The sequence below is a fragment of the Myotis lucifugus genome, unplaced genomic scaffold, assembly GCF_000147115.1.
Source record: "Myotis lucifugus unplaced genomic scaffold, Myoluc2.0 scaffold_120, whole genome shotgun sequence".
Taxonomy (NCBI): Eukaryota; Metazoa; Chordata; class Mammalia; order Chiroptera; family Vespertilionidae; genus Myotis; species Myotis lucifugus.
The window spans coordinates 192,957-209,161 of NW_005871168.1; the positions used below are offsets into that span (position 1 = coordinate 192,957).

The following is a 16,205-nucleotide window of genomic DNA, read 5'->3' on the forward strand; positions in this document are numbered from 1 at the left end:
CCTGATCAATTGCCCCACAGAGGGTGGCCTGAGCTTCACTCTTTGGGGCAATCATGGAGCCACCTGATTGATTGTCCCGCCAGCCGGTGGCCTCGGCTTCCCTCTGTGGGGTGATCATGGGGTGATGGCCTGGCCCCCCTGACCAATTGCATCGCACTTGCCTTGGCTGGCCTGGCACCAGTACATGTCATAGTGTGGTCATCCGGATGGTCATTTTGATGTTTGGCTGTTCAGTCTGCCGCAACCTTTGCAGCAGAGTTCAGGATCTGAAGGAGGGGCTGAGGCACAAATGAAAATACTATACAAGAAATATGAATTTAGAAGGCACGGGGGCCAGGTGGAAACCTCTCTCTAGGAGAGGCACGCCAACTTCTAGCCAGTCTGCTTTTTATTTACTTGAATACACATTTGCTCTTTAGCAATGCATACAGGCATATCAAAGGTAAAGTTTGGTAAACAGTAAAAGGATTATCAGGTTAGGGAATTGCCTTCAACCATTGAGTCCACAGCAGGGCAATATTATGCTGATTTTTAGCCCTGCTGAATATCAAAGTCCATTGGCCTTCCAATGGGTCTTTTGCATCAATATGCTAACTACCTTTGGTTTTAGCCTCTGGCACAGTCGATTTGCATATTACGCTTTTATTATTATAGATGAGCTTTTCTTGGGCGGTCTGTGGTGGCAATGCTTGATCTAATGTTGTGTCCACTCAGGAATGGTGTCCTTTTCATTTTCTAGAGGGTCATCTAACCCTTACTATCTATCTTAGTATTTATCTTTGTTATGCTAAATTTATTACTGATCTCTTTCAAGAATTCATTAAGTTGTAGGATAATTCTTCCATCTGAAGCCAAAGCATTACTATCTTATTTGGCAGCAAAATTTTATATCCAATTACCGTTCTGAATATTGTGAACTTGTTACCCTCTTTATAGACCTGGGTTATAGACTCCATTTTTGTAATGGACCCAAAATTTGTACTCTTCCTAGTACCCCAAGGATCCACAGATGTGCAGAAGCCCTTAAATCACAGCTACATATTTCATGTCATTCTGGCACAACTTGTTCCAGCTTAAACAGCATTTTTCGATTTTTTTCCAATTTGTGAATCCAGCACCAAGTCCCATGCATTATTATCCAGAATAAGAGTAAGTCATCACACTTGCCTAAAAGGTCCTATATGACTACCCTTCATTTCTTCCAATGCTCCTTCTTACACATTATACTGTAGCTAACCTGGCTTCTTTGAGTACCCTGGGCATGCTCACACAGTTGTCTACGTGGCTCATTGCCTCACACATACCCTTCAGCTCTTTGCTCAACTCTTAACTCCTAAGTGGGAAATTCTATAACTAATTTACTTAAAAGTGCAAACTACCACTTCCACTAGTTACTTACTGTTCCCTTATTCTATTAATTTTTTCTATAGCACTTACCTGACATACTGTATTTTGGGGTTTTTTTATGTCTTACTTCCACTGTCATTTCCAATTTTTTTCATTTATGTTCATAGCACAAAGAATTATGATGGACCCATAGTAAACTGGTGACTGGTAAATGTATTGAATTGATGAACCATACTTTTCATGAGGAATTCATTTGAGGAATTAGTAACAGGAAAACTCATCTTCTTAAAAATTGCATTTATTTTATTTTCAATTTAAAATTTTAAAAGTCTCCTTCAATAGATTTATAGGAGAATTTATTTTACACAGGTATTGTTGATCTGATTATATGCATTTTGTGATTCTTGGGTGCTTTTCTTCTTAGGTTTAGGCATTTTAGAACCCTTGGGACATATAGATTTTTATCCAAATGGAGGAGAAAAGCAGCCTGGCTGTCCTACAACAATATTTTCAGGTATACGAATAGTATTTTCACATGAATTACATATGATTCAAAATGATGAAAGAAAATCAGTATTTTTTTTCTCCTCTTAAACTGTGGGGCAAAATTTTGATCACTATTGCCATGAATCGGGAGTTATTGGTGAAAAATGGTTAAGTTTTATCCTTCTTAGTTTGTAAAGTTTACCAGTAGATATACTATATGATGATGGATGAGAACTAGTACATTATGGTTTAGCAGTTTTAGTTCTTAATTTTAACATTAGGAAAAGTTTTAAGTCATTGAAGGTGCACATGTAGCCAGCCAAGTATCATATACCACAAGTCTGGCCTCACAATTTAATCTTTACTGTCACCATAATATTGTATAAACACAGATTTATAAATTCTTGCACTTTGTTGTTTTGTACATAAATAGCTTAGAAACTTCTCCATGTATGGGATTGGGCTAACTTCAAAGCCTTAGAGAGTAATGCTCTAAGTTCTACAGTGATTAGGAACACATTGCTAGATGCCACTGCAGCAACAGAAGTTTGGTCAAAGGGATAAGGACGTGAGAATTTGGCAAAGGAAAAGGGACATGATAAAGTTTTTAAAATAATCCTCACCTGTGAATATATTTTTCTAGAGAGAAGAAGAAGAGAAAGAGAGAGAGAGGTGAGAGAGAAACATTGATCGGTTGCCTCCCATATGTGAGTGGGGCTTGAACCAGCAACCTTTTGGTGTACAGGACGATGCTCCAACCAACTCAGCCACCTGGCCAGAATGGGACATGATAAAGCTTTAGTATTTCATAGTCATATTTGACATTGAGTAGAAATGTTGAGTGTGGGGTTAGAAAAGAGATGTATATACTAGTCATTAAGTATGATTAGAGGCCCGTTGCAGGAAGATTCCTGCAAGAATAGGGCTTCCTGTGGCCGGAGCAAAGCAGAAAAGGGAGTGAAACCCGCCAAGGCAGGCTTCCCTCCTGCCTCCGCTACCCCGCTTGCTTCTCCGCAGCTTCGCTCCCTTCTGCAGCTCTTGGGTTCCTTCTATGTTGTCTTCAGTCTTCGCTCGGTGCCTGCATATGCAAATTAACCGCCATCTTTGTTGGGTTAATTTGCATACTCATCTGATTGGCTGGTGGGCATAGTGGAGTGACACCAATTTGCATGTTTCTCTTTTATTAGAGTAGATAGCACCATGTTTGAGTTTGTTAAATTATTGAAATTAAAAAATTGCTGTTAATGATTAGGAAAATTTCTTATAAATATGATGTAAAGGGAATATTAAACTTAAGTTTTAATTTGTATGACTTATTTAGTTGCTCACAATAACACTGCATTGTAGTCAACACTTTAATATTCATGAAGCAGTATTGAGTAGAACTTAATTTTTAATTTTTCTCCAATTTTCTTGAACTCAGTCTAATGCATTTACAATTCTTTTGCTTGATTTTTAACACTTAAGGAATGCAATTTATTAAATGTGACCACCAGAGAGCAATTCACTTGTTCATGGCAGCTTTGGAAACAAACTGCAATTTTATTTCATTTCCTTGTCATTCATACGAAGATTACAAGACTGGTTCATGTATGGATTGTGACAACTTTAAGAAGAAATCATGTCCTAGGCTAGGTAAGAGAGATTATTATAATTACTATAATTCTTTTTGGGAAATGTATAGCATAATTGTATTAGTATTTTGCTGCTTCAAGCTTTCCTATTTATTTGTATGTCAACATTTTATGGAAAAATTATCTGTGTAGTAACCAGAAAAAAATAGTTCACTTTTTACTAAATATTTTTAATATGTGTAGTGAGGGGAACTTGATCAACTGCCTTTCTATTCTCAATAGAGTGGAAAAATTTGGTGGTTTCATGATGACCCATGTTCTTTATATTCAAAAGGACTCATTATCTATTTGTCATCCATCTACTAGTATATTTCCACTAAAGAAAGAGACTGGTGCATTCTTAGTGGCACTGAGATTTTTTTTTTTTTTAGTGTTAGGAGCAATTGAAGAGGTGTGAATCATAATCATAGTTAGCTTTTCATTTGCTATTAGCAAGTAGACATGACTCATACATGGTTCACACCTTCTGAAGTGATAAAGCTTTGTAAGAGCATTTAAGTGTTGCCACTTCTGAGAACTAAAGCTTGCCAGTGGGAAATTTGGTGAAAAAAAGATTCCACATAAAAATAGAATGTTAGAGCTGGAAAGAATCTCAAAGTCTGTTTGTTCAGAGATTCTAAAGAGAATAGCAAAACCCAAGTGTGTCATGAGCATGTAAACATCTGATTAGTATCATGACAAGGTCTGCCAGATATGCTTCCAAAGCCAAAGGGCTCAATTGAATGGGCAGCAATTACAAAGGCTGAACTGAACAGCCTCCCACAATTTTCTTTAGCAGGAGGTTTACACTAAGGTACAGAGAATTGCTATGGAGGGGTAGGAAATAAGCAAGCTTTGTCAGTTTTATTTTCTCGTAGTCAGTCCACAAGACGTTTTGTAGAATTAGTTTTCTTCATACCTTACTTTGGGGGTTGCTTCTCTGGTCCCATTGCTTTTCCATATAAATAAGAAGCCTCCTGTGAACATATGGATTGCTTCAGGGTACAAGTGAGAACTAGCAATAAACCTCTGAATTCCCAGTTAAGTATCCTTTCTACTATATTCAGATCTCAAATTTAGAGGTAGCAATGTGGAAACAGATAAATACATGAAGTGAGAAGCATTTTAATATGTACCTATTTGTATAATACATGTTCCTCATAATGTATGTATCTAAAATATATATCACTTACATAATACATAGTGCATATCAATGCTACCTATACTATATAATATATATATATAATGTATACATAGGCATACTGTATTTATATGAATGTATATGTAGAAGTATTGGGGGCAGTACTCATAGAGCTAAATTTAGTGTTAAAGTTTTATCTAATTGATTTATTCTGATGACTTTACTAAAAAGAGTTACAGGTACGATTCTGAACTTGTAATACAATAATGAAAATGTGTACAAACGGACTGTAGACATATAGAGTACATTAAGTTCTGATAAGATTTCCAGGGAGTGGATTTATTTGTAAATCTTCAATTTAAGACTTATTATTGTAATTAAAATATGTGAAATTTGAAAAGTTTTAAGTTATAAAAATCCATGAATAATAATAGCAATAATAATAATAATAATGATAATAATGATAATAATACACATTGATGCTTTAGTTTCTTTAGGAAATTGAAGTTTTTACATGCTATTTGATGGAAGTCCAATTTCTAATGTTCTATTTCTCAAATATCAGGTTATCAAGCTGAGCTATGGAAAGATGTTTTAGAAGAAAGAATGAAAAGATCTCTTAGGACGACTGCGTTTTTGGATACTACTGGCATAAATCCATTCTGTAGTAAGTAAAAAATGTTTTTTTAATATATTTTTTATTTCAGAGAGGAAAGAGAGAAACATAAACATCAATGATGGGGAGAATCATCGATCGGTTGCCTCCTGCATGCTTCCCACTGGAGGTTGAGCCCATAACCTGGGCATGTGCAAGTAAATAATAATTTTCCCAACATATTTATAATTACACAAGAGGAAAAATTTGAAGAACAAGAGAAAATCTTTTAGAAATGTATTACATAATGAATTTATAAGGTGATAGATAAGAAAGCAAAATTATTCTGTTTAGAGATGAAAAGCTTGAAGTGGTTTATAAATAAAAGTTTCTAGTCACAGTCATTGACTTTGGTTATTGAGGGATAAATATTTAAAATAGATTCTCATATTTAAACATATGTTTAGGTCAGTTGTTGTAAATGTTTTGTAGTCACAGTTGCTATTCATTATAAGTATTATAATTCTTTAGACATTAGTGATGTCTTCTATCATCCAGAATTGGACCTGTGCATTTATTAACTTAAATTTTTATCAAGTTAAATTTAGATTTACATATAGATATAAGAAATAATACAGAGAGACCCTGTGTACACTTTATCCAGTTTTCCTCAATGGTAAAATTTCATAACACTGTAAAATATAATATCACTGCCAAGATACTGACATTGATACAATCCATATATCTTATTTATATTTCTGCAAAGAATATGTGTGTGTGCGTGTGTGTGTGTGTGTGTGTGTGTGTGTGTGTTTAGCTCTGCACAATTTAATCACACATATAGAGTTATGTATTTACAACCATACTAAAGATATGAAATAGTTTTATCACAAGTATTCCTTGGGTGCCACTTTTATAACCACATACAACACCTTCCTTCCAATCAGCTGTTCCTAACCCCTATTATCCATTAATAAATTCCTAAAATTATATTTTGAAAATGTTACAAAAAGGTAATAATTCAGTATGTGACCTTCTAATTGACCTTTTCCCCCCACTCAGCATAATTCTCTGGAAGTTCATCCATGTTTTAGTATGTATGAATAATTCATTTGTTTTTATGCTGAGTAGTATTCCATGGCATGTGTGTACTATAGTTTGTTTAATCATTCATCTGTTGAAGAACATTAGGTTTTGGCTATTATTAATATAGCTGCTGTATAAGTTTTTGTGTAAATTTAAATTTTTATTTATCCTATATAATAAAAGCCTAAAGCCCTAACCGGTTTGGCTCAGTGGATAGAGCGTTGGCCTGCGGACTGAAGGTCCCAGGTTCGATTCTGGATAAGGGCATGTACCTTGGTTGTGGGCACATCCCCAGTAGGAGGTGTGCAGGAGGCAGCTGATCGATGTGTCTCTCTCATTGGTGTTTCTAACTCTCTATCCCTCTCCCTTCCTCTCTGTAAGAAATCAATAAAATATATTTAAAAAAAAAAATAAAAGCCTAATATGCTAAGTGTCTGGTCAATCAGTCGGTCATTCAACCAATGAAAGCATAATATGCTAATGATATGCTAAGGCTGCTCAACCATTTGCTATGATGTGCACTGAACTCCAGGGGGCTGATGTTCTGATTGGCAGGTTAGCTTGCTGCTGGGGTCCAGCCAATAGGAACTGAGCAAGATGGGCCAGACACGCCCCCCTCCCGCAGTCCCTCCTTGGCTGGCCAACCTCCCGAGTCCCTCCCCAGCCTGATCATGCACCAGTGGGGTCCCTCGGCCTGGTCTGCACCCTTTTGCAATCCAGAACCCCTTGGGGGATGTCAGAGAGTCAGTTTTGGCCCGATCCTGCAGGCCAGGCTGAGGTAACCCACTGGTGCACAAATTTGTGCACCAGGCCTCTAGTCTCTTATAAAAGTCCAGGAATGCAATTGCTGGCTGGGGTCAGAAGCTAATTGCAAATTTAACTTTATAAGAAATTTACAGTGTTTTTCAGAGTGGCAGTACCCTTTTACATTCCTCTCAGCAAGTGATTCAATTCCTCTGATTTCTTACTAATGTTTGATGTTACCATAATTTTAAAAATTGTATTCATTCTGATAAGCAAATGATGATACTTTAGTGCAGTTTTTATTTTTTGTTGCCCTGACAATTGAATATATTTTCTATATATTCTCTTCAGTGTAATGAGTGTTTGTGTCTTTTGCCCATTTTTCAATTGGATTTTTTAAACTGTTGAGCGTTCAGGGCTCTTAATATATTTTTGATAGTATCCTTTGATGGATAATTGGTTTGCCAATATTTTCTTCCTGTCTGTAATTTGACTGTCTTTTTATCTTCTTCACAAGGGGTTTTGCAAAGTCAAAAGTATTTACTGTTGATGAGGTTTAATTTATCATTTTTTCCATTAATGGAACAAGCTTTTGATGTCAAACTTAGCCCTAGGTCCTGAAGATTTTCTTCTAAAGTTTTATGTGTTATATCTAAGTCTGTAATCCATTTTAGTTTAAATTTTGTATAATATTTGAGATCCAGATTAAAGTTAACTTTTTTTTTTGCCTAAAGATGAACCTTTTTATTAGGCACCATTTGTTGAAAAGGCTATCCTTACTTTATTGAAGTGCTTTTGCACCTTTATACAGAATAAATTAAGCATATTTGCTTAGGTCTATGTCTACTGGGTCAATATTATGTTCTCTATTCTGTTGCATTGATTTATATGTCTAGACCTCACTGTATTAATTACTAGAGGTATGTAGTAAGCCTTATTATCAGGTAGATTTATTATTTATTTGTTTTTGTACTGATTATTTTAAATATTCAAAAGTATGTGCCTTTTAATATACATTTTGTGTACAAAAATGTGACTGGGATTTTGGTAGGGATTACATTAAACCTATAGATCAATTTGGATAAGATTGACATCTTCATTATAAGTCTTTGATTCATGAACATTTGATATATCTCCATTTGCTATCAATCTTTGATTTATTTCATTAGCATTTTGTAATTTTCAGCATACAGATTCTCTGTAACTTTTGTTACATATATACCTAAATATTTCATTTTTCTAAGTGATGGTAAATAATATTTAAAATTTTGATAACTTCATGTTCATCATTAAAATAAAAAAAGGGAATGAATCTTGTTAAAAGAACTTTATTATTGACTAGAGGCCCAGTGCACAAAAATTGTCACTTGTGGGGGGGGGGGTCCCTCAGCCCGGCCTGTGCCCTCTCGCAGTCTGGGACACCTCAGGGGATGTGCACCTGCTGACTTAGGACCGCTCCCCAGGGGATCGGGCCTAAACTGGCAGTCAGACATCCCTCTGGCAGCCCAGCAGCCCTCGGGGGGTGTCCACTTGCCAGCGGAGAGCAGGCCTAAGCTGAAGTCAGACATCCTTAGTGCTGCTGAGGAGGCAGGAGAGGCTCCCGCCACCACCGCTGTGCTGGCAGCCATCACTCTGGCTTGTGGCTGAGCAGAGCTCCCCCTGTGTGAGTGCACTGACCACCAGGGGGCAGCTCCTGCATTGAGCGTCTGCCCCCTGGTGGTCAGTGTTTGTCATAGTGACCAGTCATTCCAAGTAGTTCTGCTGTTAGGGTCAATTTGCATATTACCCTTTTATTTTACAGGATAGAGGCCTGGTGCATGGGTGGGGGCTGGCTGGTTTGCCCTGAAGGGTGTTCTGGATCAGGGTGGGAGTCCCGCAGGGTTGCCTGGCCAGCCTGGGTGAGGGGCTGAGAGCCATTTTCAGGCTGGCCACACCCCCTTCAGGGTGGGGGTCCCTACTGGGGTGCCCGACCAGCCTGGGTGAGGGGGTTATGGCTGTTTGCAGGCTGTCCACTCCCCCTTCAGGGTGAGGGGTCCCTCTGGGGTGCCTGGCCAGACTCGGTGAGGGGCTGAGGGCTGTTTGCAGGCTGGCCACAGCCTCTTCAGGGTCAGGTGCCCTACTGGGGTGCCCGGCCAGCCTGGGTGAGGGGCTGAGGGCTGTTTTCAGGCTTCCCACAGCCCCTTCAGAGTGGGGGGCCTTACTGGGGTGCCTGGCCAGCCTGGGTGAGGGGCTGATGGCCGTTTTCAGGCTGGCCACAACCCTGGGCTGGAAGAAGGTATCTGGGATTTATTTATCTTCTATAATTGAAAATTTATAGCCTTGAGCGGAGCTCAGGGCTGGCAGAGCGGGGGGAAGCTTAGCTTCCTCCACTGCTGGGGACAACTTAAGCCTCCTGCTTGACAAATTAGTTCTACCATGCAGTGGTTTCACTTGTCATTTTGCTGATGGTTTCTTGTGCTGTGTAGAAGCTTTTTATTTTTATGTAATCCTATTTGTTTTTCTCCTTACCTTAATTTCATTTGCCCTAGGAGATGTATTGGTCAACATATTGTTACGAGAGATATCTGAGATTTTGCTGCCCATGGTGTCTAAGATTTTTATGGTTTTAAGACTTACATTTAAGTCTTTTATCCATTTTGAGTTAATATTGTGTATAGTATAAGTTGGTAGTCTAGTTCAGTGATGGCGAACCTTTTGAGCGTGGTGTTTCAAAATTTTGAAAAACCCTAACTTAACTCTGGTGCCGTGTCACATATAGAAATATTCTTTTTTTTTTGATATTTGCAACCATAGTAAAAAAAAAAGATTTATATTTTTGATATTTATTTTATATATTTAAATGCCATTTAACAAAGAAAAATCAACCAAAATATGCATAAAATAAACAAAAACAGAAAAACAATGTACATTTAGAAAAAAATAATAATAAAAACAATGATAATCAAATGGTACGAAAACTAGAAATTAGTGACTTTTTGGTGCTGAAGTTTGCCTGCTAATTCTTCGATTGCAGGTTCATACCTGGTGCACTTCAAGGCCAAGCAAGCGCCACTAACTTCATCTATTAGCCAGTTTCTTTTGTTTGTTTTAATATTATTTAATGCTGAGAAGAATATGTTGATGAAAAAATTGTTAGCAAAGCCATCGCTAGATTTTTTATGTTGCTAAAAGTGTCAGTTACTCTGTTCCAAGCACTCAAAATTTCTTTTTCGTAGTTGCACTCTTCTTCATTATTCAAACGATTTCATTCCAGATTTTCAAGTTTCGACCTTAAGTCAACAAACACATGACTCCAAATGCTACCTTGAAAATCTGCAAGTTGCATCTCTAAATCATCAATTTGCATCGACTAGAAATCCTTTAATTCCAAAGTACTGTAAACAACTACTTCCAGATACTTAATTATTTTAATGGTCTGTTCTAGGCTTCTAAATTGGTTGAATCTTTCGCTGAACTGTTCAAATAACGAGTTTACTATATTCTGGTACATAAGTATGGACTCCATTGCACTCGTTGTAGTGGCCTTCTCAAAATACTTTTTTATCCAAGGAAAATACTTACAAGTTTTAGTTTCAATATCTCGCTTGAAAATTTTGTTTACTTTCAAAAGATTTGATGTATCCAAACATAACGTCAATATTTTTGCCAAAACCTTGTAATTTTAAGTTCAGTTCATTCATATGAACAGAGAGATCTGTAAAATCATCAAATTGCTGACCCACTTCTGATCATTGATCTGAGGAAAGTTTGCCAGATCCTTATCCTCAATAAATACCGTAATTTCTTCAAAGCACTCCACAAATCGCTCAAGTACTTTACCTCAACTCAGCCATCTCACATTATTGAACATCAGTAGTCCACTGTAGGTTGAATCAACTTCCTGTAAAAGTGCAGAAAATTTTCCCTCGTGAAGGGGTCGAGAAGCTATAAAATTCACAATTTTTGTTACAACTGACATTAAATCATTCAATTCTGAGAATCCCGATTTGGCACACAACACCTCCTGATGGATAATGCAATGAAAAGGTACACGTGGATGTCTAATAGCTTCCATAAACAATTTCAGGAATCCCACATTTTTTCCCACCATATTTGGTGCCCCATCTGTCGTGACTGACACAATTTTAGAGATATCAATGTTTAGGTCACTGAATGTTTTTATAACAACCTTACATATTTCATTTCCTGATGTACTTATTGGCACTGATTCTAACTTTATCAACTCTTCTGTCATTGTGAGACCATCAGAATATCTAGCAATAATGGCCAACCGAGCATTTGATGTGACATCAGTTGTTTCATCAAGAGAAATTGAAAAATATTTACAACTATTTAAGTCTTTTTTTAATTGATGTTGTACGTTTTTGTTAAGATCTATTATTCTGTCTTTGATAGTATTTCTACTGAGTGGTAACTCAGAAATTCTTTTAATAATATCATCTTTATTTTTCATATCTTGAAATAGAGCTGGTGCACATTTTAGAAATGTTTCCTTAATAAATTCTCCATCACTGAGGGCTTTTCCATGCTGAGCTATCGAGTGAGAAATACAGTAACTTGCTGATGTTAAATTTGTAGAGCATCTTACAAATTTAATGATGAAATTTGATTGACTTTTATAGAGTTGTAGCTGCCTGGAAATGTATTCCTTCCTTTCATAGATACTTTTTTTAAGAGCTGACAATGATTACTTTTAAAATATCTCTTTACATTCCACGTTCTGCTTACTACCATTTCATTACACAGTATGCACAATGATCTGTTGTTTCTGTCGACAATCCCGTACATCTCGGTCCATATGTCTTGAAAGGGTCGGCTACTGCTACTTCCACTTCCTTTATCATTCAATCTTGCTTTTTTATGTTTTTGATTTTCCATCACAAGGCTGCAAAAATAAATAAATATAAATCACAGCGTTTTTTTTTTTTATAAAAGGTTGATAGGTTTCTTACGTATTAACTTTTTGCAGTGTTGTTGCACTGACTCCTGGTGCAAAACAATTCAAAGATAGTATGTATAACCAACAAATATATGGTGCTGTAATCAATTATCCGACACGCAGAATGTCTCATCGAGCACTGTTGCACTGTATATCTTTTTCTTCTAACCCTCCCACTCCTGTCTCCTAACGAACATGGCGATCAAGTGCGTCCGTTTGTGGAATGCACCCAAATGCACGGGAAGCTTTCCCGAGGCACATGTTGACAATAACGAGGCCGTTTCCAGAATTGGGCATTTTGTCACTCGAGTAAAAATAAAATGTCATGAGTAAAGATTAATCTCTTTATAGTGCAATTCTTAACCTTTTTATATTAATGTCAATATTGGAACAATGTATCTTGGATGTTTTCACTATGCATCTTTGCTACGCAACACCGATGTACATGTTTACATCCGGTTTTAGAATTGCATTATTGATCATGAGTAACGTGAGTAATAATATTACTCGAGTGATGCCCAACTCTGACCTTTGTGAGAGACAAATATTTGAATTATGCAATTTTTTGTCTCTGTCGATGCGTATCACCCAAAATGAGTTCGCGTGTCACCTCTGACATGCGTGTCATAGGTTCGCCATCACTGGGCTAGGCCTTCCTGTACTATGTTGAGCAAGAGTGGTGAAAGAAACTATCCCTCTCTTATTCCTGTTTTTGGGAAAATGGTTTTAGTTTTTGCCCATTTTGTATGATTTTGGCTGTAGGTTTCTCATATGTCGCTTTTATTATGTTGAGGTAAGATCCCTCTATTCCCACATTTTATGAGAGTTTTTATCAAACATGTGCATTGGATTTTATCTAATGCTTTTTCTGCATCAATTGATATGATCATATGATTAATGTCTTGCGAACTGTTTATGTGCTGTATCACTGCAAATATTATACCTGGCTTGCATCCTCAGAATAAATCAGAATTGGTCATGGTATATGATCTTTGTAATGTATTGCTGGTTCTTTTTTATTAAAATTGTTGAGAATTTTAGCTTCTATGTTCAACAAGGATATAGGCCTGTAATTCTCTTTCTTTGTAGTGTCTTTATCTGGTTTTGGAATTAGGGTAATGCTGGCCTCATAAAAAGAGCTTGGAAGTGTTCCTTCCTCTTGAATTTTTGGGAATAGTTTGAGGAGGATAAATATTAGTTCTTCTTAGAATAATCAGTAAAACACCCGTGTAAAACCATCTGGACTAGGGCTTTTGTTTGCTGGAAGTTTTTTGATTACTACTTCAATTTCATCAGTAGTTATTGACCTATTCAGGTGTTCTGATTCTTCCTGATTGAATTTTGGAAGGGTTTATTTTTCTAGGAATTTGTCCATTTTATCCAGGTTGTCCAGTTTATTGGAATATCATCATTCATAGTATTTTTTTAAATGATCTTTATATTTCTCTGGCGTTAGTTTTTACTTCATACCTTTGTTTCTGATTTTGTTTATTTGGGTACTCTCTTTTTTTCTTGATGAATCTGGCTAGAGGTTCACCAATCTTGTTTACCTTTTCAAAGAATCAGCTCTTAGTTTTATTGATCTTTTGTATTGTTTTTTAGTCTCGATATCATTTATTTCTCCTCTGATCTTTATTATTTTCTTCTTTCTAATTACTATGGGCTTTTATTATTTTTCTCTTTCTAATTGTATAACTTGTAGGGTTAGATAACTTATTAACTGTTTTGCTTATTTTTTGAGGTAAGCCTATAGTGCTATAAACTTCCTTCTCAGGACTGCTTTCACTGAGTCCCATATATTTTGGGTTATTGTGTGTTCATTTTCATTTGTTTCCAGGATGTTTTTTATTTCTTTTTAAATCTGGTAACCTATTCATTGTTTAATAGCATGCTATTTAGCCTCCATGTGTTTGTTTTTGAGCATTTTTATTGTAACTTATTTCTAATTTCATGCCATTGTGGTCTGAGAAGATGCTTGATATGATTTCAATCTTCTTGAACTTCCAGAGCAGCGGTTCTCAACCTGTGGGTCGTGACCCCTTTGGGGGTTGAACAACCCTTTCACAGGGGTTGCCTAAGACCATCAGAAAACACATATATAATTACATGTTGTTTTTGTGAATAATCACTATGCTTTAATTATGTTCAATTTGTAACAATGACAATACATCCTGCATATCAGATATTTACATTACGATTCATAATGGTAGCAAAATTACAGTTATGAAGTAGCAACGAAAATAATTTTATGGTTGGGGGTCACCACAACATGAGGAACTGTATTAAAGAGTTGCTGCATTAGGAAGGTTGAGAACCACTGTTCTAGAGACTTAGTTTGTGTCGTAACCTGTGGTCTACCTTTGGAAATGTTCTATGTGCACTTGAGCTATATATTCTGCAGCTTTGGGTGAAATGTTCTAAAAATGTCAATTCTATCTGATGTAGTGTGTCATTTAGGATCACTATTTTCTTGTTGATTTTTTGTTTAGAATATCTATCCAGTGATATCTGTGAGGCATTAAAGTCCCCTACAATGATTGTATTGCTGTGGATCTCTCCCTTGATATCCTCCAGAAGTTTTCTTATATATTTGCTCCTGTATTGAGTGCATATATGTTTAGCAGAGTTATAGCCTCTTGTTGTATCAATCCCTTTAGTATTATGAAGTGGTCTTCATTATCACTTGTTATGGCCTTGATATTGAAGAGTATTTTGTCAGATATGAATATTGCTACCCAGCTGTTTTTCATTTCCATTTCCCCAGAAGTTTTTTTTTTCTAACCCTTCACTTTCATTCTGTGTGAGTCCTAATGCTCTGAGGTGGGTATCTTGTAGACGGAATATATGTTGGTCATGTTTTCTTATCCAATCAGCTACCATATGTTGATAAAGCATTTAAGGCATTTAAATGTAAGATTCTTATTGATAGGTACTTATTTGTTGCCATTCTTACTCTTTATGTCTGTGTTCTTTGTCTCTATATTTCTTCTTTTTACACCAGTCCCTTTAGCATTTCTTGTAGTGCTGGTTTGGTGATAATAAATTCCTTTAGCCTTTTTTTGTCTGAGAAGCTCTTTATTTCACCTTTGATTTGGACTGATAGCCTTGCTGGATAGAGTAGTATTGGGTTTAGTCCCTTGGTTTTCATTACCTTGTATACTCCATGCCATTCCCTTCTGGCATGAAGTGTTTCTATTGAGAATTCACCTGACAGTCTAATGGGAGCTCCCTTGAAGGTAACTTTCTGTCCCTGTCGTTTAGCCTTTAAGATTCTTTCTTTGTCTTTAATGTTTGCCACTTTAATTATTATGTGCCTAGGTGTGGGTCTTTTGGGACTCATCTTAGCTGGAACTCTCTGTGTTTCCTGAACTTGAATGATTTTTTCCTTCACTAGTTTAAGGAAATTTTCTGCCATAATTTCTCCAAACAGGTTCTCTACTACTTGCTTGGAGTCTTCTCCTTGTGGCACCCCTATAATGTGAATGTTGTCAGATTTCATATCATCCCAAAGCTCTCTTAAACTCTCCTCCTGGTTTTTAATTTTTTTCATTCCAATTGCTGCTCTGAATGGGTGTTTTTTTTTTCTACCTTGTCTTCTAATTCACTGATTCAGTCCTCAGCTTCTTCTAGTCTACTGTTGAATCCTTCCAAGATGCTCTTTACTTCAGCTATGTCAGTCCTCATTTACAATTGATTCTTATTTATTCTTTTACCTGCTCTTTTCATGTTGGTGTATCTCTCATTAAGTCCCTTAATATTCTCATTATTTTTCTTATCATTCTCATTAAGTTGCTTGTAGTTCTCACTTAATTGTTTGAGCATCCTTATTACCATTTCTCTGAATTCTTTATATGACAAATTGTTTGCCTCCATTTCATTTAGTTCCTTTTATGGAGATTCTTCCTTTTCTTTCATTTGGGGGTTGTTTCTTTGTCTCCTGTTTTTGCTGTCCCTTTGTATTTGTTTCTATGTATTAGATCAAACTGCTATGCCTTCCGGATTTTGTGGGGTGGTCTTAAGTAATAAGTGGTCTGTGGGACCCACTATTGCATTCTCTTAGATCTTCTCTGCTGGGTGCTCTAGGAAAGCCCTTTACTTTAGTCATTTGGGTTCTCCTATTGTATCTGGGTATTGAATGTTACTGTCCCGTTTGTGAATGGAATCTCCTCTCAGGCTGGCTGACTATGTGGCTCACCCCCTATCATGTTGTGTGAGCTGCTGTAGAGATGCTGCCCAAACAGAACAAAACACAAC

At 36.6% G+C, this 16,205-nt stretch overlaps 1 protein-coding gene across 1 annotated transcript in view; it reads left to right on the forward strand.

Moving 5' to 3' along the window:
- The window catches only part of LIPI (lipase I), a 72,455-nt gene that overhangs the window by 29,715 nt on the left and 26,535 nt on the right, over positions 1-16,205 (forward strand). Inside the window, exons 5-7 of the mRNA XM_006093710.1 lie at positions 1,772-1,861; positions 3,301-3,468; positions 5,153-5,254. Coding sequence (XP_006093772.1) covers positions 1,772-1,861; positions 3,301-3,468; positions 5,153-5,254 — 360 coding nt within the window. The remainder of the gene's footprint in view (positions 1-1,771; positions 1,862-3,300; positions 3,469-5,152; positions 5,255-16,205) is intronic.